Raw genomic sequence first — 27,523 nt, 5'->3', positions numbered from 1 at the left:
GGTGGAGAGTATGTTGACAAAGACTTCACCGATTTTTGCGCTAAGGAAGGAATCAGAAGAGAGTGGATAGCTCCGTACAATCCAGAGCAAAATGGAGTAGCAGAAAGGAAGAACAGGACTATTATGGAAGCAGCTAGGGAAATGCTGTATGACTAGGATATGCCTAAATTCTTGTGGGCAGAAGCATGTAGCACTGGGCAAAATCACTCCGGAGAAGGTTGTTATTGGGAAGACATCTGAAGTCAGAGATTTCAGGATATTTGGGAGTTTAACGTATTGCCGTATACCGAAAGAGAAGAGAAAGAAATTAGATCAAACTGTTGAGAAAGGATATCTAGTGGGATATAGCGAGAATGATAAGGAATATAGAGTCTATCTTCTAGGGAGTAGGAAGGCAATAGTTTGACGGGATGTAAAGTTCATGGAGGATAGAGCTTTCAGGAAATCTCGAGAAATGCCTTTTGAGGAGTAGATGAAACTTGAAAGACGAGCCGTTGGTCAAACCACTTCAACCAACGGAAACTAGTACCATAAATTCTCTTGAAGACAAAGTTTCAAAACAGGAGAAATCTCAGGAAGAGGAAGAGCTGATAGATGTGCCTATTACTAGTGGAAGAACGAGCTGGGAACTCCGACAGATTCTACATGATGTAGAAAACTTCATTCGTGCACCCAGGAATAGTAAAAGGGAGCGAAGACAACTAAACAGATACCAGGGCTTAGTAGCTTAGGTTGGGGGACCTTCTAGTTTTCAAGAGGCCATTCAACATCAAGTATGGGTGGATGCTATGGTAGAGGAATAGAGCTCTATAATGGTCAATGATGTCTGGGAAGTGGTACCTAGGCCTCAGGACATATCAGTGGTAAGTTTGAGATGGATCTACAAGGTCAAATATGCTGCAGACGACAGTGTTGAGAAATACAAAGCCAGGCTTGTGGCTAAGGGGTATGTTTAAAAGGAAGGGATAGACTACGAAGGAACCTTCGCCCTAGTAGCCAGGTATACTTCTATTAGAACCGTGATATCTCTTGCAGCACATATGGGGTGGGAGATTCATTAGATGGATGTCAAGATGGAAGTCTTGAATGAGGTAATAGAAGAGGAAGTATACATTAAACAACCAAAAGGTTTTGAGACACATGAGAAGAAATCTCATGTATGCAGATTAAAGAAAGCCTTGTATGGGCTTAAACAAGCACCTAGGGCATGGTATAATCGAATTGATGGCTGCTTGCAGAAGATGGGGTTTGTTAAGAGTGACACAGACCCTAATCTCTACTATCTGGTTGTAGAGAATGAGCCTCTAATCTTAGTGTTATATGTGGATGATCTCTTCCTGACAAGATCATCCAGGCTCATCAAAGATTGCAAGAAGAACCTAGCCACATAATTCAACATGAAGGATTTGGGACAGATGCGTTATTTCTTGGGGTTGGAAGTTTGGCAGCAGAAAGGTGAGATCTTCCTTGGACAAGGGAGATATGCTACAAAATTTTTGAAGATTCAGGATGCAGAACAATAGACCTATGGCTAAGGGGTATGTTTAGAAGGAAGGGATAGACTACGAAGAAACCTTCGCCCTAGTAGCCAGGTATACTTCTATTAGAACCATGATATCTCTTGCAGCACATATGGGGTGGGAGATTCATCAGATGGATGTTAAGATGGCATTCTTGAATGAGGTAATAGAAGAGGAAGTATACATTAAACAACCAAAAGGTTTTGAGACACATGAGAAGAAATCTCATGTATGCAGATTAAAGAAAGCCTTGTATGGGCTTAAACAAGCACCTAGGGCATGGTATAATCGAATTGATGGTTGCTTGCAGAAGATGGGGTTTGTTAAGAGTGACACAGACCCTAATCTCTACTATCTGGTTGTAGAGAATGAGCCTCTAATCTTAGTGTTATATGTGGATGATCTCTTCCTGACAAGATCATCCAGGCTCATCAAAGACTGCAAGAAGAACCTAGCCACATAATTCAACATGAAGGATTTGGGACAGATGTGTTATTTCCTGGGGTTGGAAGTTTGGCAGCAGAAAGGTGAGATCTTCCTTGGACAAGGGAGATATGCTACAAAAATTTTGAAGATTCAGGATGCAGGACAATAGACCTATGGCTAAGGGGTATGTTTAGAAGGAAGGGATAGACTACGAAGAAACCTTCGCCCTAGTAGCCAGGTATACTTCTATTAGAACCGTGATATCTCTTGCAACACATATGGGGTGTGATATTCATCAGATGGATGTCAAGATGGCATTCTTGAATGAGGTAATAGAAGAGGAAGTATACATTAAACAACCAAAAGGTTTTGAGACACATGAGAAGAAATCTCATGTATGCAGATTAAAGAAAGCCTTGTATGGGCTTAAACAAGCACCTAGGGCATGGTATAATTGAATTGATGGCTGCTTGCAGAAGATGAGGTTTGTTAAGAGTGACACAGACCCTAATCTCTACTATCTGGTTGTAGAGAATGAGCCTCTAATCTTAGTGTTATATGTGGATGATCTCTTCCTGACAAGATCGTTCAGGCTCATCAAAGACTGCAAGAAGAACCTAGCCACATAATTCAACATGAAGGATTTGGGACAGATGCGTTATTTCTTGGGGTTGGAAGTTTGGCAGCAGAAAGGTGAGATCTTCCTTGGACAAGGGAGATATGCTACAAAAATTTTGAAGATTCAGGATGCAGGATAATAGACCTATGGCTACTCCAATGATCAACAACTGGAAGAAGATTGATGCTTCAAAAGATAAAGAATTTAATCCCACCTTGTATAGACCACTTATAGGGTCCCTGATGTATCTGGTCAATACTAGGCCAGACATTTGTTATGCTGTCAACAGTCTCAATCAGTGCATGGTGGAACCTAAGAGGGCGCACTGGGAAGCATCCGAACATGTTCTCAGGTATATACAAGGAACAATCGAGCATGGACTATTGTACACCAGAGGTAATGGAATCAGGGTGAGTGGGTTCACTGACGCAAATTGGGCTAGAAGTTCAGTAGATCGGAAAAGTACAACATGGTACTATTTCAACATTAAATCAGGAATGACCTCCTAGAATAGTAGGAAACAAAAATCCATGGCTCTGAACTCAACTGAAGCAGAAACCATATGGCTTAGGAAATTGCTTGTGAATCTATTCAGGAGAAGATGGAAGCGACCAGGTTCATGTGTGATAATTAGAGTTGCAACAATTTCTTTGAGAATCTAGTATTTTATGATCGGTTGAGGCACATTGATATCAGGTGTCACTTTGTTAGAGACTGTGTCCAACGAGGGGAAATATAGTTGAGATACACTCTTACAAGAGAATAGGTGGTGTACATCCTCACCAAGGCTCTAGGAAGAACAAAGTTTGTTTATTTCAGGGAGAAGATGGGGATGGTAAAGAATCCATTTCAGTAGTAGAAATGGATAAGTGTCAGGAGTTGCAGTGGCAGTGCTATGGGCATCATGATGCAGCATGTTGGGAGGGAGCTGTAGCACAGGTGCGGTAGTGGCAGTGGCAGTGTCATGGGTAGCAGTACAGGAAGCAGTAGTGCAGGGGATGTGAGGCAGCAGGCCACGCATCAACACAGGTACCGATGCGGAAGATCAGTGTGATGTTTCTATAGTGAAACATTGCTAGAGCACATTCCTCGCTAAGAGAGAGTGTTCATTTTTTGTAGCATCGGATGTGCTCTAGCCTTGAAATTTGGAGGAGAGGCTAAACCACATGGGATCTCCGAGACCCATAAATCGTTTTGAGAAATTCCACCTGGATGAGGAGTTATTAAAATAATTAATATTTTTAATGGGTTCCTAAGTCTAAACTTAGGAAAATAAAAATATTAATGGGTATTAATAAAGATAAGGGTGAGAAGGTTCTAAGAGACAATGATCAAGTCTGTTTTAATCTTAGCCATTGATTCGGGACTTAATCTCGGCCGTTGATTCGTCAACAAGAAAAATATAAGAGAAGACTTGAGGGTCATTTGGAGAGAGACCGACAAATACTCAATATCTCAAGGAAAATCGATTCTCAAGTAGAGGAGATCGATTTCAGAGGGAGAGTTGCAGGGTGGAGGAAGAGGAGGGCATCAACAGCAAGCATCGACAGAGGAGGAGGTGATGCAGGGACAGTGGGAGACAATGCAGAGAGAGATGCAGTTCAGAGGAGATATGCAGAGCCTAAGCAGGCTGATGCAGAGGGACGAAGAGCCACTCAGAGCCATGTTGGGCCGCGCAGAGTGATGCAAAAGTGGGAGCAGGTCTCCAAAGTGTTAGAAGGACTCAAGGAGAAAGTCATAGGTGTTTTCTTTCAGTTTCTCTGTAAAATCATTCCTTGTAAAAGCAATTGCTATTGAAGATTAATAAAGCCCACATCTGTTGCACCGGTTTTTCGATATTTGGTTTTTCCGGGGACAATTATCTAAAAGTCACTGTGTCGATGTGATTGGTTCTTGTGCATGTATTTTTTCTTTGGGTAATTGTGTGATAACTATAGTAGAATTTATTTTAATATTTACTGAAGGGAGTTCGTAAATAACTTATTGTGAATAATAAGTAGGTGAAATAAATCAATTGCTGCAGTAGTAGAATTTCAGTTTAGAAATTTTCACATCCAAGATAAGAGTAGTTGTAGAGGACCGATATTCTTTGAGGACTGGGAATCTAAGATAAGAATAGTCCTGGTGGAACAACTCTGAGAGAACCCGGGTGGGGTATATTCTGAGAGACAATGATGAGGGTGTCTATACATCATTGGTCTCACCAACATTGAGCTCTAATCTTGTGGAGAAATAGAGTTGTTAGTCAAGGCCTTGCTATATGACAATGCTGGATGATATGATGCTATACAGATGGGTTATGAATCCGATGCTTCTCGTGAGAATTCTTCAGATTGAGAATGTCCAAAGTACCTTGTATGGATTATGAATACCTCCCTAGTTAAGAGGGAGTTTTGGAAATTGTAACTAGGTTCGATCTTCGTAATAACATGTGTAATTATGATTTTATGTAATTGATGTAAAGAAGAAAATAAAATTATTTTTGTAATGCTTGAGTCATGGGTTTCATGCTTGAGGAATTTTATTTTATATTCAAGGATCCCATTGTGAACCTTTAGGGTTGGTCATAAAAGTCTAGGAAATCATTGTCATGTATTGAAGACATGTTACATATTGTAAAAAGTATTTTTGATTGTGTCAATAGCCCTCTAAGAGCTTGTCACAAGCTCTCCTTGACGCTGGTCTACAAAAGGGAATAAAAATGGTTCCAGAAGGGTAAGCCAGCTTAGGCTCAAGATCAAGTCAATCTATATCATGAACAAACCACTATCTATATAGGAAAAGTCGGCATCATCAAGGGCATAATACAATCAAGCAATCTGAACCAAGAAGTGCGAAGATCACAAGAGAAGAGCCTCACCACCAAGCGAAGGAAAGAGAATATAACTGAGTCATTTTTCTGATCTGGTTTTGGGATAACACCTTCACACGTGGGAGGAAAGGATTGTCTACTGTAGAAAGGGGCCAAGGCTTATACATTGCATCTTGAAGTCGAACCAAGGGAAGAAAATAAGATACTTATCAAGCCGAGTTGCATAAGGAAGTCCTTCTATCCAAGCAAAGGAGATCAAGATATCAAACTAAGTCAAGTACTGCTACTAGGGTTTCTAAAGAAGGGTCGAGAATTACAGATCTAAATTAAAGGACCAACATATGAAGGATTGCCAAAATAGTGGGAGGAGAAGGAAGTTTGACCATTGTTGATTCAAGGAAGGAGTCAAGCTTGTGACTTGGTCTTGGAGAGTTTGTTGTGTCAAGGGTCTTGGTCTTAGTATTCGTAAATTGAAGTCTCTATAAGAAGAAGAATTCGTTTGGGTTTAGCTCTCAAGTTGGAGAGGTTTTGGCCCTGGTTGATCCCCTATATTCCGTGTCTCTTGTCTCTTTATTGTTTATGATTTGGTAGCTGTTTGATGAAGAAGAACACTATAATCATCTAAGTAAGAAGTCGGGTTTGCCAAAAGAGGTCAAGCGAGTTAGAGGTTATTCGACTTCCATAGAAGCATATATATAGAAGCTGCTCGACCTCATTTGGGACACACTTTTGCAGTTCAATCTCAATTAAGGAGAAAAAGAGAGCGAAGGTCTATTTGAAGGAAGCATCTCAAGAGGAAACCAGAATCTGAATTTTGTGACCATCTTCTCTCACATGTGTGAAGTTGTTAGGGATTTTGCAGTTGTTGCAGGGTTGAAGTTGCAAACTTGATTTGAGGGTCCAGACTTATGATTGGAGTAGATTGAGGAAGGTTTAACTCTCGTTGACTTTGAAGGCTTTGAGTCACTGGAAAAGGTTTTTGGAGGGCTGCTTGAAGGAGGCTTTGACATTGGTTTTTACGTCTTGTTTTTTCTCATTTGATCATTCTTTTTGGGTTTTTCGCTTGGAGGGCTTTTGCCCTGGCTTTGAGCCTATATCTTCTATCCTCTGTGTTTTATGGTTTATGTTATTGATAGTTATTTGATGAAGAGACTTTCATAAAGAACATGAAGAAGCTAACTAATGTTCACAAGTACTTATTAAAGATAAGGAGAATTGTTTAAATAACCGGCCTACTAAAATGTCCAACAACGTGGAGGCCTAGATGAGCAGTGTTGAGACCTCATGTGCTAAGGATGAGAGTGAGGGCCTAAAAATGATGAACAAGAGGGGTATGCCTTCATATGCTGCAAAACGTCTACAAACACCCAATTTGGGCTTATGTGGGCTCCAAATGGGTCTCATGGGTCTCCAAGTGGCTCAAGATCAAGTCAATGCTCCATCAATGAGGGCTAGAAGATGACACATGCCCTCCCATGTCTTCCTAAGAAGGACATAATCTGCTCCGAGCCCTGGATCAACTGCCAAGTGTCATGTGCAATATGTAGTTGGCTGGGCAACGTTGTCTAAGTGCATCATCATCTCTGTATAACTGGGGCACACAAGTAAGTGGTGGTGCTCAAGAAGACCATGGTGTGGCAACCAATGCTCTGCATGGTTGGAGGCCTATAGCTCTCAATGCTCACCTTACAAATGATATTGTGATCCTCTAGAGGGTTTGGATCCCGTATAGGGAGGCCAAGTCCAAGATGAAAACACACCTGCAATCCTGTATAAGATCCAAAGTGTCTCCTCACCTTTCAATACAATGATTCATTAGTGCAATTGAGTAAATAAGCTTGCTAAACAAGTGCAGAAGTGGAAACTTCATAGGGGGTTTCCCTTTCAAATTTGGGGCTTTAGGCATGTCTAGGTGTTACCTTCCTCAGGAAGAGAGGTTAATGAAGGAACCTATTAGGTGTTTTCAACCTCCAAGGGAATGATAGGTCGAATGCACACCCATCAAGAGGCAGATGTCATGTGAAATGATGATGGAATGAAGCAGGGACAAAGGGAAGGCTCCAAGCTACATGCCATAGTACAAGGGTATCTATTGTGAAGGAGGCCCACACCTTGGGTGTATGAATGTAAGGATGGAGCAATTGTGGTACATGAATTACTCTGACCTTTGTTTTTCCTCCCTTCTTCATTTTCCTTTTAACTTTTATTGATTTTTCTTTAGTTTATTGCTCGAGGCTCAAGGGGATGAGAGCATGATGTGTAAGATATAATAGTGATTTCCCCCTTAAGGTGGGGCAGTTCATTGTCTGCTAAGGGTTGGGACATTCATGGGTTCCTTAATGATGCAAGGGGCAGTCAGAGGGGCCCTAGGAACTGTTACACACCACTTTGTGGGTGATATCCACAGGAGAAATTTTTTCTCCATGATGAGCCTCAGCTGCTAGCCAGCAACCCCTTGATGCCTCCTACTAGCTTCCTGTACTATTTCTTTGCTACTGGAGCCAACCATGTGGTTCCTCACCCACCTGTATTGATCATCTATTCGAAGATGGGCCTCCAGAATCTAAAGGTGTGTCTTGTCATTTGGTAATTGAGTATTGGGTTTACTTGTCATGGATACTTCTAGGTATGGATTGATGGGGGGATTTGGTAGAAAGAGTGGGCTTAGTTTGTGCTCCTGTCCCCTTGATCTCTTTTGGTTGTTACCCTTGGATCTTAGTTCCGTGGGATCTCCTTTATTGACCGTTTGGTTCTAGGGTGGTACTACTTGGGAAACCTCGACTTTGGGTGCGTGGGCCCGCTCTTTTATCTGCAAATATTACTCCTTTTCCACTCACTGTCCCCCCATTCATGTTTTCTCCCACCTGGGTCCATCATATTTCGAGGAATTTATGCCTCGATATGGCACTTTAGGATATTATTGAGCCTTTAGAGGGCTCTACGACATGTGCATATTATTATTTGGTCCCTTGTGAAGCCTATTTTTAGACTTATGAGCTAGTTTGTTGGGCTTGTCATCAATAGGGGTTTTATTTGCACATTATTTTATCATTAGGGGCTAATGTAGGCACATAAGATGATTCGAACTCCTTAGGAGGGTATATATTGATGTTAGATACACTCATTTGTATCGTCACTTGACTTGGGACCTCTCTAATCAGAGAGAATTTTCTCACTTTTCCCTTGGTGGATATTTTTGGAGATGGATGAATTTTGACGTATCGATTTGGGCTATTTCTCTTGTCTTGGAGCTTTATTGAGCAAACAAAATGTTGGTTGGATATACTCTTTAACGTTGTAGGTAAATTTTGATGCTATTATTCTTGTTGCTACATACTGCTAAAATTAGGGCTAGTTGCTGCATTGTTGAAATGTGGAATTGAGCATGTTTTAGCTAATTTAGTGTATGGGCCAATGTTATATGAATGAAATGTCTTAGAGATTTATTTATCTCGAGAAGCTTGCATCATTTGCTTTGAAGTATAAATGCTTGAAGGTCACTTTTCTTTTCTTTCTCTCAACATTGGACGAAGTTGACTTTCTAGGCCTCCTTGATCAAGAAACCAAGTTCTTAGTCATCGTTATTCTTGACTCCATATCCCGAAGTGAACTAGTAACTAATCCTTCAAAAAGGGTGGTCATCTCAACTGTCTTTTAACCATTTTCCTCTTTTTCCCCAAGTCTAGCCCCATTAGGTCACCTAGGACATCAATTTCGTGGGTATTGACCCAAGGAAAAAATTTGATCTCCTATAGGCTACTGCGTTGGTGGGTCTCCTACAACTCGTCCAAATTTGAGGCAATTCTAACTGTGCAATCTCGTGGAATCTCAAGCCGTAGCTCTAGGATTGAATTGTGCTTGGGCATCCCCAAGGCTAGACCCTAATAGGATCAATTCAACCTTCTGAAGAAGGTATTCTTGTTTGGTCCTTTCCCCTCACCTTGTGAAGAATAGGAACATCATTGGTTGCTACATTCCATCCCAGAACTTGGGCTGGGTCCACTTGGCCCCGTGTGGTCCCATTTCTCAATAAAGAATATTTGTCAAGGACCATTTGGGAATCCAAGTTTCGCAAGGATTATAGTGATTGAGAAACTTGTTCCTAAGCCTATCATTTCTCCCCCAATCCTCCAATGCTCACCCCTTATCCTTGGTGGACCAAGTCCCTTTCTTAAAGAGCAAGCAAGCTCCATTCTCCACTCCATCCTTGGGAAAGGGTTTTCATGGTCACTTCTCACCTATCTATTGACATATACTTTAAAAGTGAATCCCTACATTACTGGGACTCCTCCCATCGGTGAAAGTCCGTAAAAAGAAGGGAGACTTAGTTGTGGTGATAATGGGCTAAGCCTCCACAGTTGCCCTTAACCTAGTAGTTGCCTAGTTAGGAACCCCTTTAGGTCCCCTGCTGGTTTGAATGGTAACATTTTTGGCGTTGTTCCCAAGGACGAGACATGTGTTTTGTTCCTCATACGACATACGACATATCGTTATTGGCGATTCCATTGGAAGAACGAAGCCCTAGTTCTTCATTGAACTTTAAATTCGATGGTTGTAGGGTGAAGCAAGCATTTTTCTAGGCATCTTCAATTTCACTCTGGCGATTTCTACATATGTTTCATGTATACCTCAAATAGGTTGTCGTTCTTTCGTAAATTTCCCGCTTTGGACATTGCTAGTATCCCTGGACATCCTAATCTTGTCGTAGGAAGAATGCTACGTGGGATGCCCGTGTTTGATGGTAATACACTCGCCGCAATTGACCGTGTAGAAAGATTTAATTCACATGTTTCAAAGGAGAAGGTTGTCCACCAAGGTGTCCTTATGTATTTATTCATGGGATCTCTCGGTGGTCATAACTCATGGCAGCATGATCGTGAACCTAGAAGCATCTCATCTATGGAAGAGTTCGTTGATGGCTTTCTTACACATTTTCAAGTACACCCTGAATTAAGAATCCAAGAGGAAGCCTTCATCAAGCATCATCAAGAAATTAATAATCTAGGTAATGAGCAAGAAGATGAGTCCTCCTTGGGTCTACATAATGAAAATGATGATTTTGAGGACACATGTGCTGGGAAGGGTGAATTTATGGAAAGAGAAATTGAGACCAACCTTACCTTTCTCAAGGATATTACTCTTGATGAAACCTCTTTTGAAAACCCGAAGAGAGATGATCCCATTAACCCCTTGGAATATGACAGTTGAAGATTATTTCAACATTGAAAAGGAGAAATGGGAAATTGTTGATGCTCAATTTGATTGTGCTCCCATTTACGACACCGATATGGAGGATGAGGATGAAATTGAGCTTCCTTTCCCCTCAGGCACTACTTATGATAACATAACCATCGATACCCTTGGGAAGGAGAGTCTTCATTTTCCTTGGCATAAAGAGGCACAGTTGGAAGTGATCAACTTTCCTTTTAGAAGGGACCTAATCTTTGGTGCTAAGGACATTGATAGAGCTCCCACTTCCCTTGAGTATGATACTATGTTCAAATCGCTTTAACGTTTAGATTATGATTTTGGGAAAGCGCATCTTGTTGAACATAATACTTATTTCTTCCTTTTTCCTATTAGTCATCATCTAGAGTCCTCATCAAGTGATTCCCTCACCCCTGGTAACACGATTTGAAGTAAATGTGAGCATTTCCCTCCTGAGTATAGTGTCAAGGAAAATCCCTTCATTGAATATAGGTCATGTAGTGAAGACCTACCACTTGATGTTTAGGCTCTCAAACCACCAAGAACCACCCTCCCTAGACTTTCCCTACAATCCCTTGTTTTTCTTCCTAGCCTTAAAAGCATTGAATTTAAGTAGAGAAATTTATGGAGGAGATTTAGAGATAATCACCAAATACTTGGACTAGTGCCTTGCCAAGGAAGCTCTAGATAAGCCTAATTCATTTCCAAGGAGGTCAAAATTTGATGCCCTAGGTATCAAAATCCTAACATTTACGCACTCAATGAAAATGGAGTTTCTTGGGAGAGCTTTAGAAATATTCACCAATCGAAACATTCATTACATGTTATGCAAGAGTAACATTTACAACATTCATCTAGATAGCCTTCAACATTTATTTTCAAGAAATTAGGGGACAAACTAGCATAATCTAGAAGCATTAGTTCCGTACATTAGACATTCAAAATGATGACATTCAACATAGATCACTTACAATATAGCATGCAATATATCCATCAATTTGCCAAAGAATAGCTCCTAAGACGGTCCAAATTTCGCTTACATACATCAAAATGTATTTCAAGAATCTCCAATAGCCACAAAGAAACAAATGCGAGTTCCTCTAAGAGGTCCAAAATATCCAAGTTTGATGATGAGAGAGATCAAATGAGGTCTATGTAATATATGTGTTCAATGATGCGTAATTTTAGCCTGTTAGCCCCTCAACTAATAAAATAATGGGCAAATATTAGGTAAGGTCACAAGGCGACCTTATAGCCAATGTGAAAACATAATAATTAACCCATAGGAGGGCATAAATGTTGACGCATGCATGCGTAGGCCTCCTTTAGGCAATTGTTGGGCTCCTCTAGTGCTAAAATCAGTGTAGAGAGCTCCAAAACTCAAGGTCTAGGGGTTGGGCCCTTAACTTCCATGCAATTGATCTTGTGGAACCCAATTTTAGGTTTGGGGCACAAAACCTGGTCTCATGGGTCTCCTGGTGGTGAAATAGCCTGGCTCTGCTCTAATGTTGAGGGCTTTGAGGATGGTACTATCCCTCCCATTTCTCAATGGGTCAGACAAACCTCATTTCGGCCTCGAATCAACTGTCAAACCATGTGATCACTGCTAACCCGACTGGGGTACGCTGGTCCAAGTGCATCATCTCGTGAATAATATGGGGCAAAGTGCAAGCTTGCTGAGGTGTTGGGGGTCCCTTCGAATATGAATGATTCTCTACAAGTGACAAGTGTCCCATGGCTCTTAATGCTTCACTTGAAGGGTGTCATATGCTACTCTAGTGGGCTTGGGTTCTAGTTAAGTTACCTAACCCATGCTGAAAACGACGTTCCAATCCCGCAAAATATTCAGTGTTGCATCTTTACCATTAGGTACAATACTCATTAGTGCATATAAGTAGCCCAAGCTTGTTAATCAAGGGAAAAATGACACTTCATTACAAGGCTTCCCTTCCAAATTTGGGGCTTTGATTACATAATAGTGTTAAATCGCTAGGCAGGAGTGGCTAATGGACAACCCTATTAGGTGTTCCCAGCACCTAAGCGTAATGACAAAGCTTTGGTACATCCTTCAATCTATTGGTATCATGTGAATAATGAAGGATTAGAGGGGAAAAGCATCTTAGGGCCAAATGCCATGGTCAAAGGGGTAACAATGATGACGAATTCCACATTCCGGGTGTACATATGTCAGGAGGGACGACGACTCACAACTCATCGCTCTATTCCCATGTCAATTGCTCCTTGGTTAGTTCCGATAACATCCAATCTCGTCGGTGCAACAAAGATTCTCCGCTCTTCTGTGGCTTCATCTGGACCATTGATCTGGAAGGTCAAATGGCTCCTGTGTATGCTCTCGTCGTTCTGATGGAAAGTCTAGGCATGTATATATTAGTAGTTCATTTGATTGCCATCAAATGAATTCCTATATGCTCTGATAGCTCCGATAGCTCCTCCGATGGCTCCTCTTGCTCCGATATGCTCCGATAGCTCCTCCGATGGCTCCTCTTGCTCTGGCACTCCTCCGATATGGTCTGCTCCTCTTGGCTCCGATATGCTCTGTCTACTCCTCTTGAATATTGCCATATTGACATCAATGACAATCTGTGTCCAACAATCTCCCCCTTTGTTATTGATGGCAATATTCTTTTGCCTTCTCCCCGTTTGACATCATTGGCAAAGGAATGCATACGAACTCCCCCTGTCAAACTGCTCCCCCCTGTCCTGCTGCATCTTTATGAATGAACTTGAGTGATGATAAAGAAATAACCCCCATCTTTTGTTGCAGATGTTTGAATGCTTCCCGAGGAAGAGGTTTTGTGAAAATATCAGTTATCTGCTCCTTAGTACTGATATATTCCAGAGCGATGTTTTGTTCAGCTACTTGCTCACGGAGGAAATGATACTTGATTGGTATGTGTTTGGTTCTTGAGTGCATCACTGGATTTTTGCTGAGACTGATAGCACTAGTGTTGTCACAATAAACGGTAATTGGTTGATCTGTACATATGTTGACATCTTTTAGCGCTTCCTTCATCCATAGTATCTGAGTACAACAGTCTGCTGCAGCAATATACTCGGCTTCGGTTGTGGATAATGATATGGATGACTGTTTTTTGCTGAGCCAGGATACCAAACAGTGTCCTAGGAATAATGCATTTCCACTAGTACTTTTCCGATCATCTATATTTCCAGCCCAATCAGCATCGGTGTATGTAGTTACAGTCAATGTTGAGTTCCTTGGGTACCAAAGACCGAAATCAGAAGTTCCCTTCAGATATCTGAGGATTCTTTTTATAGCTAATAAATGGGATTGTTTGGGAGCCGATTGAAATGTTCCCACCATTCCTACTGCTTGCATTATGTCTGGTCGTGTAGCTGTTAAGTATAGAAGGGCTCCAATCATTGACCTGTAATGAGTTGCATCTACTAGAGGGGAGTCATCATCTTTGCTCAGTTTGCAGTTTGTGGTCATGGGAGTGCTCATGGGTGCACAGTCCTCCATTCCATATTTTTTGAGCATGTCTTTTAGATATTTGGCTTGAGATATACACAATCCTGCTCTGGTTTGAGATACTTGAAGTCCAAGGAAGTGGGACAGTTCTCCTATCATTGACATCTCAAATTCTTTTGCCATGCTTTGAGAAAATTCATGGCTCATTTCATCATTATTACTAGCAAAAATCAGATCATCGACAGAAACAAGAGCAACTAGTAACTTACCTTGATCTGTCTTTATGTATAGATTGCTTCCAGCCACTCCCTTTTTGAAGCCTTGTTGTTGGAGATAGTTATCCAGTCTTGCATACCAAGCTCTAGGAGCTTGTTTCAACCCATACAAAGCCTTTTTCAACTTACAGACTAGGTCCTTTCCTGCTGTCAGATCAAAACCTTCTGGCTGCTCCATGTAGACTTCCTCCTTGAGTTCCCCATTTAGAAATGCTGATTTCACGTCCATTTGATAGATTTTGAATCCTTTCGAGCAAGCAAATGCTAAGAACATCCTGATAGCTTCCATACGGGCCACTGGTGCAAATGTCTCTTCAAAGTCAACTCCTTCGATTTGTGAATGGCCTTTGCAGACAAGTCTTGCATTATTTCTGATAACCTGTCCTTCCTCATTCATTTTATTTTTTAACACCCATTTGGTTCCTATTATGTTTTTGTCCTTTGGACGAGGTACCAGATCCCATGTCTTGTTCTTCTCAATCTGGGACATTTCTTCTTCCATTGCTTTTACCCAATGAGGATCCTTACTTGTTTCTGTGAATGTTTCTGGTTCTATCATAGATAGGAGGGCAACGGCTTTTCTCTTGGGTGAGGTTGTTATCCTTCTTCTGGTTTGCACACCTTCATCTCTATCGCCAATTATCTGTTCTTCTGGATGGTATCTTTCTACATGCTTCATCTTTGAAGGGGTATGAGGTGGTTCTCTTTTCTCTTCTTCTTCTTCATCATCTATCTCTTCTTCTTTAGTTTCTTCTTCTTCAATGAGAAAGTCATCTTCCTGTTCTTCAATTTCCTTTTCTGGAAGATCTTCATCAACCTTTACATCGATGCTTTCCACTATTTTCTTCAGTCGAAAATTGTAGCACTTGTAAGCCTTGCTCCGTGGAGAGTATCCAAGAAATATCCCCTCATCAACCCGAGAATCAAATTTTCCAGGTGAACCATCATTTATTTTTATGAAGCACTTGCTTCCAAATATTTTGAAGTACTTCACCGAAGCAGGTCTCCCTTTCCATAGCTCATAAGGAGTTTTGTCACAATTTGGTCTTAATTGAGTCCGATTCAGTGTATAGACAGCTGTCCCTACTGCTTCCTTCCAGAATTTTGGCTGGAGGTCTGCTGCTAACAGCATGGTTCTTGCCATTTCTTGGACAGTTCGGTTTCGTCTTTCAACTACCCCATTTTGCTGAGGTGTTCTGGCAGCCGAGAATTCCCTTTTAATTCCATGAATATTGCAGAACTCACTGAACTCGTTTGATGTGAATTCTCCTCCTCTGTCTGTTCTGAGACACTTAATTTTTGAATCTTTTTCGTTTTCTATAAGGGCTTTTAGATTCTTAAAACACTCAAAAGTTTCAGATTTATACTTTATGAAATATATCCACATCATTCTAGTATAATCATCAACAAATAACACAAAGTACCTTTCTCCTTGGAGTGCTTGATTTCTAGTTTGCCCACACACATCAGCATGGATGATCTCCAAGGGCTTTGATGTACAGTGTTCCTTTGTCTTGTGGCTGGTTCTGGTCTGTTTTCCATGTTGACATGGACCACACACTGCTTGCTTTGGTTTGAACAGCCTTGGGATGTCTTGTACAACTTTGATCTTGCTGATATTGATCAGATTTTCGAAGCTGGTATGTCCAAGTCTCTTGTGCCACAGCCAACTCTCATCTGTCTGACTCAAGTAGCATTTATTTTCCTGAATCTTGTTCAGAACGTAAATATTGTCTGGTGTTCTCACCCCTTTTGCCACAAGTTTCCCTGAGGCAGAGTTCCTTATTTCACAGTCTTTGGTGCTGAAAACAACCTTATGTCGTTGATCACAAATTTGGCTGACACTCAGAAGGTTGTGTTCGAGTCCGTCAACCAGCAGAGCATCTTCAGCTTTTCCTTTTCCATTGATCAGAGTAACTGTTCCTCTTCCTGCAATTTTGCCAGTTCCGCTTCCAAAGGACACATTCCCTTCCTTTTTGCTCAGTGAGATAAATTTCCTTCTGTCTCCTGTCATGTGTCTGGAGCACCCACTATCCACAAACCACTGGTTTCCATTATTTTGTGCAAATAGAGCCATGCCGCATTTGTCCATTGCAGAGTTCTTGCTACTCGTCTTTCTTCCTTTGAGTGGGCAGTCTTGTTCATAGTGTCCATTATTGTAGCAAAAAGAGCAAGTCAGATTAAATTTAGTCAAGGGATCGAATGAATTGAAGGTTTTGATTTGTCCCTGTCTTTTGGGAGCATATGAGTTGATTACTCGGCTCTTTTGCATTGTCTTTTCACTTCTGCGAGCGATACAGTGTCTAGCTTGGTGATCGAAGTTTTTACAGTGAAAACAGTGTCAAGAAAGATGGTTTTGAAGCAACCACGATTTGATTCGATTTCCTTCCTGAGAATTACTCCTTCCTCGTCCTTTGGATTTTTGATGGGCCCTTGGTGGAGTACAGGTTTGTATTTGCTGTAGTGTTCATGATTCGACTCCACATTCTTCTTTGGAGTAACTCTTTCTTTATTCTTGGAATCTGGGATGCACTTTTGATAACATACTTTTTCATCTTTTGGGTTGCAGGAAAGTGCATCGGCATAGCTTTTCGCACTATTCTTAGTGCTTGAGGATTCTCCCTTGAAACCTATTCCAGATTTATCATGTTGAGGTTTTTGATCTTTCAGAATAGTATCATGTATTTGAGAGCTTTTACAACCCTTTTTAATTTGCTCCAATTCCTTTCTCAGAGATACTACTTCGGCCTCACGTTCTTCACAGGTCTCTTCTTTTTCTTTAAGCTTTGTTTCCAGGAGATCTTCTCTCCTTATTTCCTCGTTTTCCACTTTGAGAGAGATGATTTTGTTCCGTAGTTTCTCGTTCTCTTCAATGGCACTTATTAATAGTTCATCCACATTTCCTTCTGGCCCCGAGTCATCCTCATCTGTGAGTGCCATGAATAATGCTTCTTGGCTTTCATCATGATCGCTTTCCTCATCTGATTTCTTTTTGATGACCATAAACTCATCCTCATCAGACTCATCTTGCTTGGAGAGGAGGTTTTTCTTATTGAACCCTTTCTTTTTGTGTGTCATTCTTTTAGGATTTCCTTCATCATCACTGTCATGCTTATGAGGACATTTTGCCGCATAATGACCTATTTTACCACATTTAAAACAGATAAAAGGATACTTGCCTTTAAGCTTAGATCCTCTCTTCAGCTTTCGTACATATTGAGCCAATTCGGATTCCACATTTGACTCATCACTACAGTCATTCCTTTCTTTCCCTTTCTTTGACTTTGAGGCCTTGAATGTGCATCTTTGGAGCTAGGACCACCTTTCCTCATTTCATAGGCAGTGAGAATTCCATGGAGTTCATCCATTTTGAGGGTGTCAAGATCCTTTGATTTTTCTATAGCACTTATTTTGGAGTCAAATCTGTCTGGAAGAGACCTTAATACCTTTTGAACAATGGTACTTTCTTCAACTTTTTCGTCCAATCCTTTCAGGGAATTTACCACTTCAGCTACTCGGAGGAGGTATGCTGCAATGTCTTCTTCCTCTTCCATCTTCAAACTTTCAAATTGTCTTCTATGAGTATGAAGCTTTGCCTTTTTGACTTTTGAGTCTCCATCGTACAAGCCAACTAGCTTCTCCCACATTTCTCTGGCAGAGTTACAGTGCATGATTTTTGTAAACTCGGAATTAGTGATTCCACTAGTGATAGAGTTCATGGCTTTTGCATTCGCAATATAGGCTTTCCTCTCGTCTTGGTCTGTTGGAAGAGTGGAAGTCGCTCGGTATTCAGTTTGACAAAAATGCCAGACTTCAGGTCCAAGGGACATTAAATAGTAAGTCATTCTTTTCTTCCAAAACCCAAAGTTAGTGCCATCGGACAGAGGAGGCTTTCCTGATGCTTCATGATTTCCCATCATGGCTGCTGATCCTTCTTCAAGCTGTTAGGCTAGTATGAAGAAGCCGGCTCTGATACCAATTGTTGGAAATACTGAGAGGGGGGTGAATAAGTATTTCTTATTCCCACTATTGTTTTACTAGTTAAAACATATATATTCAGAGCACAAAATGAACGACAAGAATCAATGCTTTTATTAATATAACTGTGCAGTAAAATAAATACAATAAATAGATGGTCACAATCAGTTGCCAAGCTCCAACTTGGACTTTGGTGAGGCTCCAACCTCCAGAGCACCAACTCTATTTTGGCAAGACACCAATCTTGGACTTAGGAGCACCAACTCCCAAGGACTTCAATCCTGTTTAATTCTGAGGCTCCAACCTCTTTGGTATACACTGGTGTGCTGCTGCACTCTTTTCAGCTTCCACTGCTTTTGCTGCCCCCTTTGCTTCTCCTGCTTCCACTATCTCATACTCGGGTTATACCATACACCAACGACTCCTTCAGTTCTCTGTTTTTGCTGCTTTTATATGCTCCATGCCCCTGTCCATTCGTTTCCTCTTACATGCTGGCTCTTTGGCTTCCTCCTCACTTGATCGCTTGACACTTCGGCTTCCATTCCTTTGCTTCTTCTGTCTATACAAGTGTTCCAAAATCTGAGTAGAAAAACCCAAACTCCCCTTTCTTAAATAAAACTCGGCCCTTGACCTGTGGTTAATACCTTACAGGCTTTATCGGAAGCGTTCTTTAGGCCGAAAGCCTTTTATAACCATGGACTTACTAGGAATCGAAGCCACCTTTTATTGGCGCTTTATAACCACCCATCGGAAGCCACCACCCGAGCGTTTTTATCAACCAACAGAAGCCACCACCCGAGCGCTTTAAAGCCCGCAAGCCTTAACCCCTGCGGCCATATATCATATAATATATCAATACACGAAAACCATATAATCCCCGCTCTACTTCCAATGCTCGGATTCCAAATCTTTATAATTCCGCCTTTATAAATTTCGGCGGGTCCGGATTTCGGCAGTCTCAATAAACCCTTAAGCCCTGACCTCCGACGAGGTGCGGACCCGACGCCCTTTTAGACTCCCTTCTATGTTGGTTTCGGGTCCGATGTATATCGGCACTCGCTGTAAACAATAGTCCCAATCCTCCGACGGAACGCGGACCCGACGTCTTCTTATACTCCCGTCTCTATATTGAATTTGGGTCCGGGATATCGGCAGGTTCGCTTCGGCGGATTTGTAACGCGAAGGTTTAGCGGACCCGATCTCCCTTTAGGCTGCTCTCTAATATGACTTCGGCTCCGGATATCGGAGCTCTCCACTTCGCAAGCAATTCTTTATCGGACCCGACACCTTTCACCACTCCTCCCTATATGGATTTCGGATCCGGAATGGTTTCGGCAAGTTCTGTCGGCGACCTATTAAGTAATGATCTATCCCGCGGACCCGACGAACCCTTCAGCTTGGCTTTATGATCTTTTCGGCTCCGGCTGTCGGAGCTTACACTTCGCAGTCCCGAAAGGCTCCACTCCTCCGATCTCCCGATCGCCGATTAGATCGGGACCGTCGATCCGGATTAGTGATCGGACGACTCACAGCTCATCGCTCTATTACCATGTCAATTGCTCCTTGGTTAGTTCCGATAACATCCAATCTCGTCGGTGCAACAAAGATTCTCCGCTCTTCTGTGGCTTCATCTGGACCGTTGATCTGGAAGGTCAAATGGCTCCTGTGTATGCTCTCGTCGTTCTGATGGAAAGTCTGGGCATGTATATATTAGTAGTTCATTTGATCGCCATCAAATGAATTCCTATATGCTCCGATAGCTCCGATAGCTCCTCCGATGGCTCCTCTTGCTCCGATATGCTCCGATAGCTCCTCCGATGGCTCCTCTTGCTCTAGCACTCCTCCGATATGGTCTGCTCCTCTTGGCTCCTTTTGCTCCTCTTGGCTCCGATATGCTCTGTCTCCTCCTCTTTAATATTGCCATATTGACATCAATGACAATCTGTGTCCAACATTTGGTTACTAAATATTTCACACATGTTTTCCATGCCCGTGACTACGAACAAAATGCCAGCAATCTGTTGCCAGAATGGATGCCTGTAACTACAAACGAAATGCTTGCAATCTGTTTCCGTAATTCCATTGTTGTAAGTGAGCAAGACGATGGATAAATTTTCAATTTGCAATTTGTGTGTGTATTAGATTTTGGAACCTGCGTATTGCTCTACTAGCTCAGATCTCTACTGTGCATCTCTCAAATTTTCCGTACTTGTAAGGTGTTGCCACATCATCAGCTTCTCTACCATGTCATCTTCCCCATGTGGTGGTTCTCTAAAGCTCTAGTTGATCTTTGAAATTTGACTCATGGGTATTGTTCGTCTCATTGTGCTGATTACATATTGCATTTCTGATTCTTTCCAATGCTTCACCTGTTTTGCCACCTAAAAATCTGCTCTGACCTGTTGACTAAGTTTGACCAACTTGTAAGTTGTAACAGGCCACTTCCCCCTCTAATTCGAAAAGTGGCATGTGGCATGGACTCCTCTCATCAAGATGAATGATCTGGGAGGAACATGATTGTTTGACCACCCCAACCACTTTGCATTGAGAACCATGGACTATGTTGGGTTTTAAATGAGGTTGCCATGCTTTGAGAGATATTTGAGGAATACTGCACTAAATTCAAGGCCACCTACAAACTCTATAGACCATAACCATGTGGAATGACATAGGTGAATCATGATGCGGGCTGGACTAAGTCATAGACTGGTGATCATCCTTACAAGTGCAGGCTCCCATAAAACCATAAGTTCTCAAGTAAGTTCACTTGACCTCCTCAAATCCTATACAGGATGAGAGTAACCGGAAGTGAAACTTCAAGGGACCAGCCATGGTCTAACCAAGAAAACAAGATACGGCTGGAAAAGACAAAGGTCTACGATACCTAACACAGGTCCTCACATGGTCATTACATCTCTTTTGAGTTGTGACCTTTGGCTTATAGTGGTGGTGATACATACTCAAACTGTTCATATGTACCCCTGCTGACATGAGGGTTAACAGGTCCAAATTAATCTTTTGGGGTCAATCGATCCGGTTCTGATAACATTGTTGATGATGCTGTTATCTTTTTCGATCAAGCAAACAAGGGGAATCAATTTTTTTCATTATGCTGTTTAATCTCATGATCTCATTGTTTTTGCTTTGATGTGATTTTGTATCATCATGTCAGTAGTTATTACTCAGGTCAACTATCATAATTCAGTATCGATATCTGATGTAGCTCTTGATGTTTATACATCTTATATATGAATTTTTATTGTCATAGCTATGTGGCAATGTGTTTGTTGTGTTGATGTTGCTTTAGAAGTTTAACAAATTGAAAAAAAATGATTTTCTTCGTATTTTTTAAAAATTTCTCGATAATTTTCGATATTTTATTTTATTTTTTTCCCGATATTCCTGATAAGTTAAATTTCAGACCTCCGATGTTAAATTTCCAATAGAAATAGATTAACGTTGATTTTTAGCATTGTGTATTGGACTGTGTGAGAGTTACATGCGATAGATAGATATCTCTTTGCCATTATGGTTCCATAGCCCAGCTTTGGGGTGGCATCTATAACAGACATCTTCAGTTGGGTTGTGAATTACTCTTTTGCCTCCGAACTGCTCGGACAGCCTGGCTAGCACATGTTATCCAGCTCAGATGCCTATGGTTGAGTGGTGAATTATTTTCAGCCAGTTTGGTGATCAATTTCCAGTAAAAGATAAGTGTTAAGTATTTACTCATGTTACTAGTTATTCATTTGTGTTATGTATTTTATTAGTAATCTGAGTGCAATTTCAGTTGGGATGAATGTATATGAAATTGGGTATAAAATCTGTGATATTTAATGATTAATCTCTGAGAAGAAATTGTGCATTTGTTTTTGGAAATTGCTGGAAACGCGAAGGAGGACTTGGAGTGCTGAAGATTTGATGGGATTCTCAGTCTCATTCTTCTTGATTTTGTTTAGTTTTTATTCTTGCCCCCAAATTTCCTTAAATTCTATTGTTACGTGAATTCTGTTTATGGAAAGGGAGAATGGTAGACTTCTGTTTTATAATTGGGTATGAATGGCTTTTTGAATTCTCAATGTGATTGAACATGGGCGTTTTATAATTATTTATGTTTTCTTTCTTTATATGTTTTAAATCTGCTCTTTGCATTGAATTGTGTCTTAGTATGCATTAGCATTTGATGAATTGCCTTTGATAGCCAAAAGTCTGCTCACTGTTGGCAAATTTGAGTTGGTAGTGGAGGATAAAAATGTAAATGGGTTCCCTGATGGCCAAGAAGGGGGATCTGGGCATGCTGCGTGTATAACTATATTAGAGAATAGCCGGGAAGAACATGAAAACGTTGAAGAGAGGGGGGACTACAGTTAATTGTAGTCACTTTGAAATTTAGCAATGTTGTTGTTCACAGTGATGTCCCTGATACTGGGCCCTATTAAATTATCTGAAGAGTGCCTATGGTTGAGAGGATGTGGTTGCACTAACTAGGGGATTGTAATGAAATCCCACAGCAACTCTCCTACTATTGAAGGTAGGAATATTTGTGGAGGAGGGGGACTTTTTTAGATGGTTTGTCCTGTGTGGCTTGGAATTAAGTTGGGAAGGATCATCGTAGTTATACAGTGAAGTCTGGAACTGAAGTGATGTGAAGAACATGAGGGAACACATATGAAGTTTCAATGCCCAATGGTTTTACTATTGTCCTACTTTCCAAGCATCTTTGCTTCTCACTGCAACACATCTTGGAACCCTAGAAGAAAATCCTCAACTAATTGTCAATGTAGGAATGCCAGCCTCAGAACTAGTGAACAAAATATGACACAGTTATTGATTATTGCAAACCTTTGATACTGCTTGGTGTGAACTGCTGTAGGATAATTGGAGTCGTGTTGATAATGACATGGTTGTAGATTAAGATAGTGAATGTGATTGTGGTTATATTGAGCACACCTTGTATTTAAATTTTATATTGTACTGGATGGGTGGAGTTCCAGAATGTTCCACATCAGTGTTGCGAACATCTTAATAACATCCCGATTTTATCTCGAAATCACGATTTTTTGGCCTAGCCGATGTTTGTCGATTTTTACCGATATTTTGACAGTATCTTGATTTTGCCGATGTTTCCAATTTTTACCAATATTTTCCTGATCTTTATGATTTTTTGTTTTTCCGAACCCTTGCCGATATTATTCTGATGCCTATGTTCGCAACATTTGCAACATTGGTCCACATAGACTCTTGTTCACCCAAATAATGATCATTCAATAAAAAATAATTGTGTTCATAAGAATTTTTTTGTTTGCTAGTTATTCTTTTAATATTTGCAAAACATGGGAACACTAGCAAGGTGCATTTGTTTTAACTGGTGTATATGGTTTTGTTTTTACTGTATGTGGTCAAGCTAGCAGATTTGTTGAACAATGGGTTTGCAAGATGGTACTTTCTACGTCACTAAATGACCATCTCACTGTTTACTGTTGATTTATGCAGGTTGCATTCGTGTGTCCTCAGATACAAAAATGTTGCTTAACAAAGAGTTTGACCTTCTATCAAGGGAGCTCAAAGTCGTATCCGGGGTAGGGTATGAGCATTATTGATGCCTTGTAGTTTTTCGGAAGTCATATATGATCTCATATCATAAACCATATGAGATGGGTTATATCATAATTAGTGATCTAACATGTGTTCATTTGCTTGCATTATTTTGATTAACCTTTTCCAATTGGCTTCGAGATGCAGATTCCAGAGCATTCTTATGCTGGTTCTATTCTAAAGAATGTTGTGTTTGGAATCTTTGATGATGAAGGGAATCTTGATTCCAAAATGGATGGTTTCCAGCATACATTGACAGTTGATTTGTGTACTCTGAGTTCTGTTCAATACAAATTCAGTCAGGGAAAGTGTACGGTGCCCAAAATTATGCTTCCAGAAGACATTAGACTGTTGCAATTTAAAGCTTTCCATTCCTGGCATACCGAGCTCTTTGTGCATATTAAGGTAAGAACAGTTATATCTGATTAATAGGGATTCAACCTATAACTCTCCACAATGTGCTGTGATTTAGCAGTTCCTACATGTTTTGTTTTTCATTTAATTATATGAGATTCACATTCAGGAATATTATTATGCTATTTGACAAGTACAATTCTTGTATCTTCTAGGTTGATATTCTTCCAAATCGACGGCTGGAGATTGTTAGTGTTCCGGAACAAACTTTTGATGATGGAGCAATCTGTCATGCTTACGATGAGAGCACAGCAAGTCAATCACAATTAAGTAATCAAACTATGGTGAATGATGTTAGATTGTTCATTGAGAATTTTATGAGTGAGATGACGGTGAGTGATTTTTCTTTCTCTAGGTACTAAAGTTTCGAATTGTTTGGGTTTATGGTTGTATACCAATTTTCATAATCAGCAAATGCTACAGTAAATATTGCATTCAATAAAAGTGCGTCCATGCGGATGTACATATAACATTATCATTGAAAAAAACTTGGAAAAACTTATTTTTACCAAGCTGAGTTGGAATGGCAAGGATTTTTACCAAGTTGACCTGGAATGGGATGCCCTAACAGATTAAGATAATTTCCAGATGATCTTTTGTTGTTGTGCTTTGTATTCATTGGTGTAGAGGCTATGAAATTCTTAGGGTATGTATTTTGTGATGAACATTTAAAAAATGATTCTAATCCTCCAAATGAATTCTAGTGATGTCAATTAATACCCAAAGTGTGTGTTACCACCCAAAATAGCAGGTGTTGCAAAGGTCCTGATGAGATGCTAAGGTGGTAGCACGCATAACAAGTGTTCCCTATAACCTTAGCATGAATCCTCACTTTTTAAGCCAATTCCTACAAATCCAACAAAGACATCCCTACACTAAATACCCTCAGGGGGGAGGAGCCGAGAAGGCTTTATGGTACCTTGAAGGAAGCACATGAGTCAGTGAAGGAGAGTAGACCACCAGGGAGGTTGGATGGTGATGTGGCGAGCAATGTCACATGGTTTGGGTTTGAATTCGGATTCGACAACAATTAAGTTTGATTCAATTCGAATTTTTTAATAAGGTTCGAATGAGGTTCGCCAATAGGTTAGATATATATATATATATATATATATATATATATATATATATATATTTATATTTTATATTTTTTTTATGTTTTATTTTTTATATAAACTTATCTTAAATGTTTTATATAATTACTTTTCAATATATGTAATTTTAACTTTTACATCATCCAATAATGATTATGGTAAACTATATTTTAATTTTAAATTTTTATATATAAATTTAAAATTAAAATACAACTAACAAAAACTTCAATAACTGCATGTAAAATTAAACCTCTTTTGCTGTCTATTTTTCACGCGACCAAGCGATTGAGTGTTGTAAAAATTAAACCTAAGTCGTTATCTATCTTTCATGCGACAGAGTGATGGAGCGTTGGTTATCTGCTAAGTCCATAAACTGACGAAGTTCTGTTCATTGTGTAGCAGAGTGTTAACACCTGTGCAACGAAGATTTTAGCCAAGCGGAATATGTCAGCACTGAATGAGATTTCAACGATGCAACAAACTCATGGAGTGAGCCATTGAGCTATTTGGTGACATGAATTGATCAAGGAGATGTGGCCAGCTGAGAGGATTGATCAATATTACCCTTTCTTACTTAATTAAAACCTGTAAAATTGGAAAGTGAACATCATGGCCAACGAACCTCAAGGCGAACTTTATCAAACATGCAATATTTTTCGAATTTCGCCGAATTCTGAACCTGAAGGTTCAAATTTGGTGAACCTTGTGACTTAGGTGGCAAGAGTAGTGGATGATAGGATGGTACCAAGAGGTGAGCACATCCACTTCAAAGATGAAGTTGGAGTGGTGGGAAACAACTTCCTATGGCAAGGTTACTTAGGAGCGGGAGCGGTGAGCGACATTTTCAAAGCTCTTGGTTTGGTAGTGAATTTTTATATAATATATATTTTTATATATTTTGATGCATATATGTTAACAAAATCATGTAGAATGATGAATTAGATATAAAAAGCATAAAAACATAGATTGAACCATATTGCATCAATCATCTAAAAGTTATACTCTTCATCAACCATGTCCACAAGTTAGTAACATCCAAAATATTGAGTCTCATGATTCTTCAATCTTAAAGTTTCAAGCTTTGAGAATTCCATGCATAACATTTATCATTATTGATCACTGAAATTATATAAAAATTCTAACATGAAATGAAATGTTATAAAATGAAATGAAACAAAACAACTTCCAACTTTCACGAAGCATCATATTCATAATTCATTATCAATGAGTTATAATTGCCAACTTCAAACTTAAATTGTCATATATTGTTTACAAAAAATATCATAATACATATGAAAGAGTCGACAATTATAAAAAGTTAAAAACTACTAGAAACTAGAAAAGACAAGTAAATTTATTATCTATTGCTAATGCTTGGGCCTCTTGCCGCCACGAGAATTGTGTAATTTCCGAGTCTTGTTGGAAAATCATGATCTTTGTCATTAATATCACCCTCTACACATTAACATACGATAAAAAAACATAGCATGTCAAGTCAACATTTTGTTTGAGTGATGGGCACATTTTTAGTAGGGTCATGATAGAGGAGTTCGACAACCAATGTCACTAATGTCAAGGTACATAGAGGGATTGGTGCTCTTGATTGAATACAAGTTCCATACCCTAGTACATGACAAAATCCAATGGAAACACTGCAATCCCTCCAATCCTGAAATCCTGAAAAATTGATAAGTCTGTTGGATTTTGAATGAGACATAAAATTCTACTTTCTCCATATGAAATCCAATGAGGTCGGAACCACTCTTCATCCTTTTACTTTAATATTTTAACATTACCATGAATTGAATATCAATACTAGGAGTTTAATCTTTTAACATTACCATGAATCAAATATCAATACTAGGGCCATAGGTTTGATCATTCGGCTGCCCCACTCAAAAATTATTGTTTCTTTGAAAAAATGCGTTTGGAATGCTTTTACAAAAAAAAATTGCAAAAAGGGCTATGTAGCGAATTTTTTTTGGGGAGCGTGCTCCCGAAATTCACTCCCCGTGGGAGCAATTCCGGGAGAGCAATTCCAGGAGAGCGCTCCTTGGGTTGGTCCCTAAGGGAGCACACTCCTGGAGCGGGTTCGAGGGGGGGAGCCGTTCCCCTGTAACCTTGGCCTAGG

The 27,523-nt window shown here is 40.2% G+C and overlaps 1 protein-coding gene across 2 annotated transcripts in view; it reads left to right on the top strand.

Annotated features, from left to right (window-relative positions):
• The window catches only part of GMI1 (gamma-irradiation and mitomycin c induced 1), a 391,650-nt gene that overhangs the window by 298,027 nt on the left and 66,100 nt on the right, over window positions 1-27,523 (top strand). For both annotated transcript variants that reach the window (XM_089395476.1, XM_089395477.1), the window contains 3 exons: window positions 23,783-23,868; window positions 24,032-24,289; window positions 24,454-24,630. In XM_089395476.1, the coding sequence (XP_089251602.1) occupies window positions 23,783-23,868; window positions 24,032-24,289; window positions 24,454-24,630 (521 nt within the window). The remainder of the gene's footprint in view (window positions 1-23,782; window positions 23,869-24,031; window positions 24,290-24,453; window positions 24,631-27,523) is intronic.

This window comes from Pinus tabuliformis, chromosome 1_2, assembly GCF_031772625.1.
Source record: "Pinus tabuliformis cultivar Carrire ecotype Pingquan chromosome 1_2, CPIR1, whole genome shotgun sequence".
NCBI lineage: Eukaryota > Viridiplantae > Streptophyta > Pinopsida > Pinales > Pinaceae > Pinus > Pinus tabuliformis.
The sequence above is the reverse complement of the archived record's forward strand: the minus strand, read 5'-3'. Positions and strand labels throughout refer to the sequence as shown.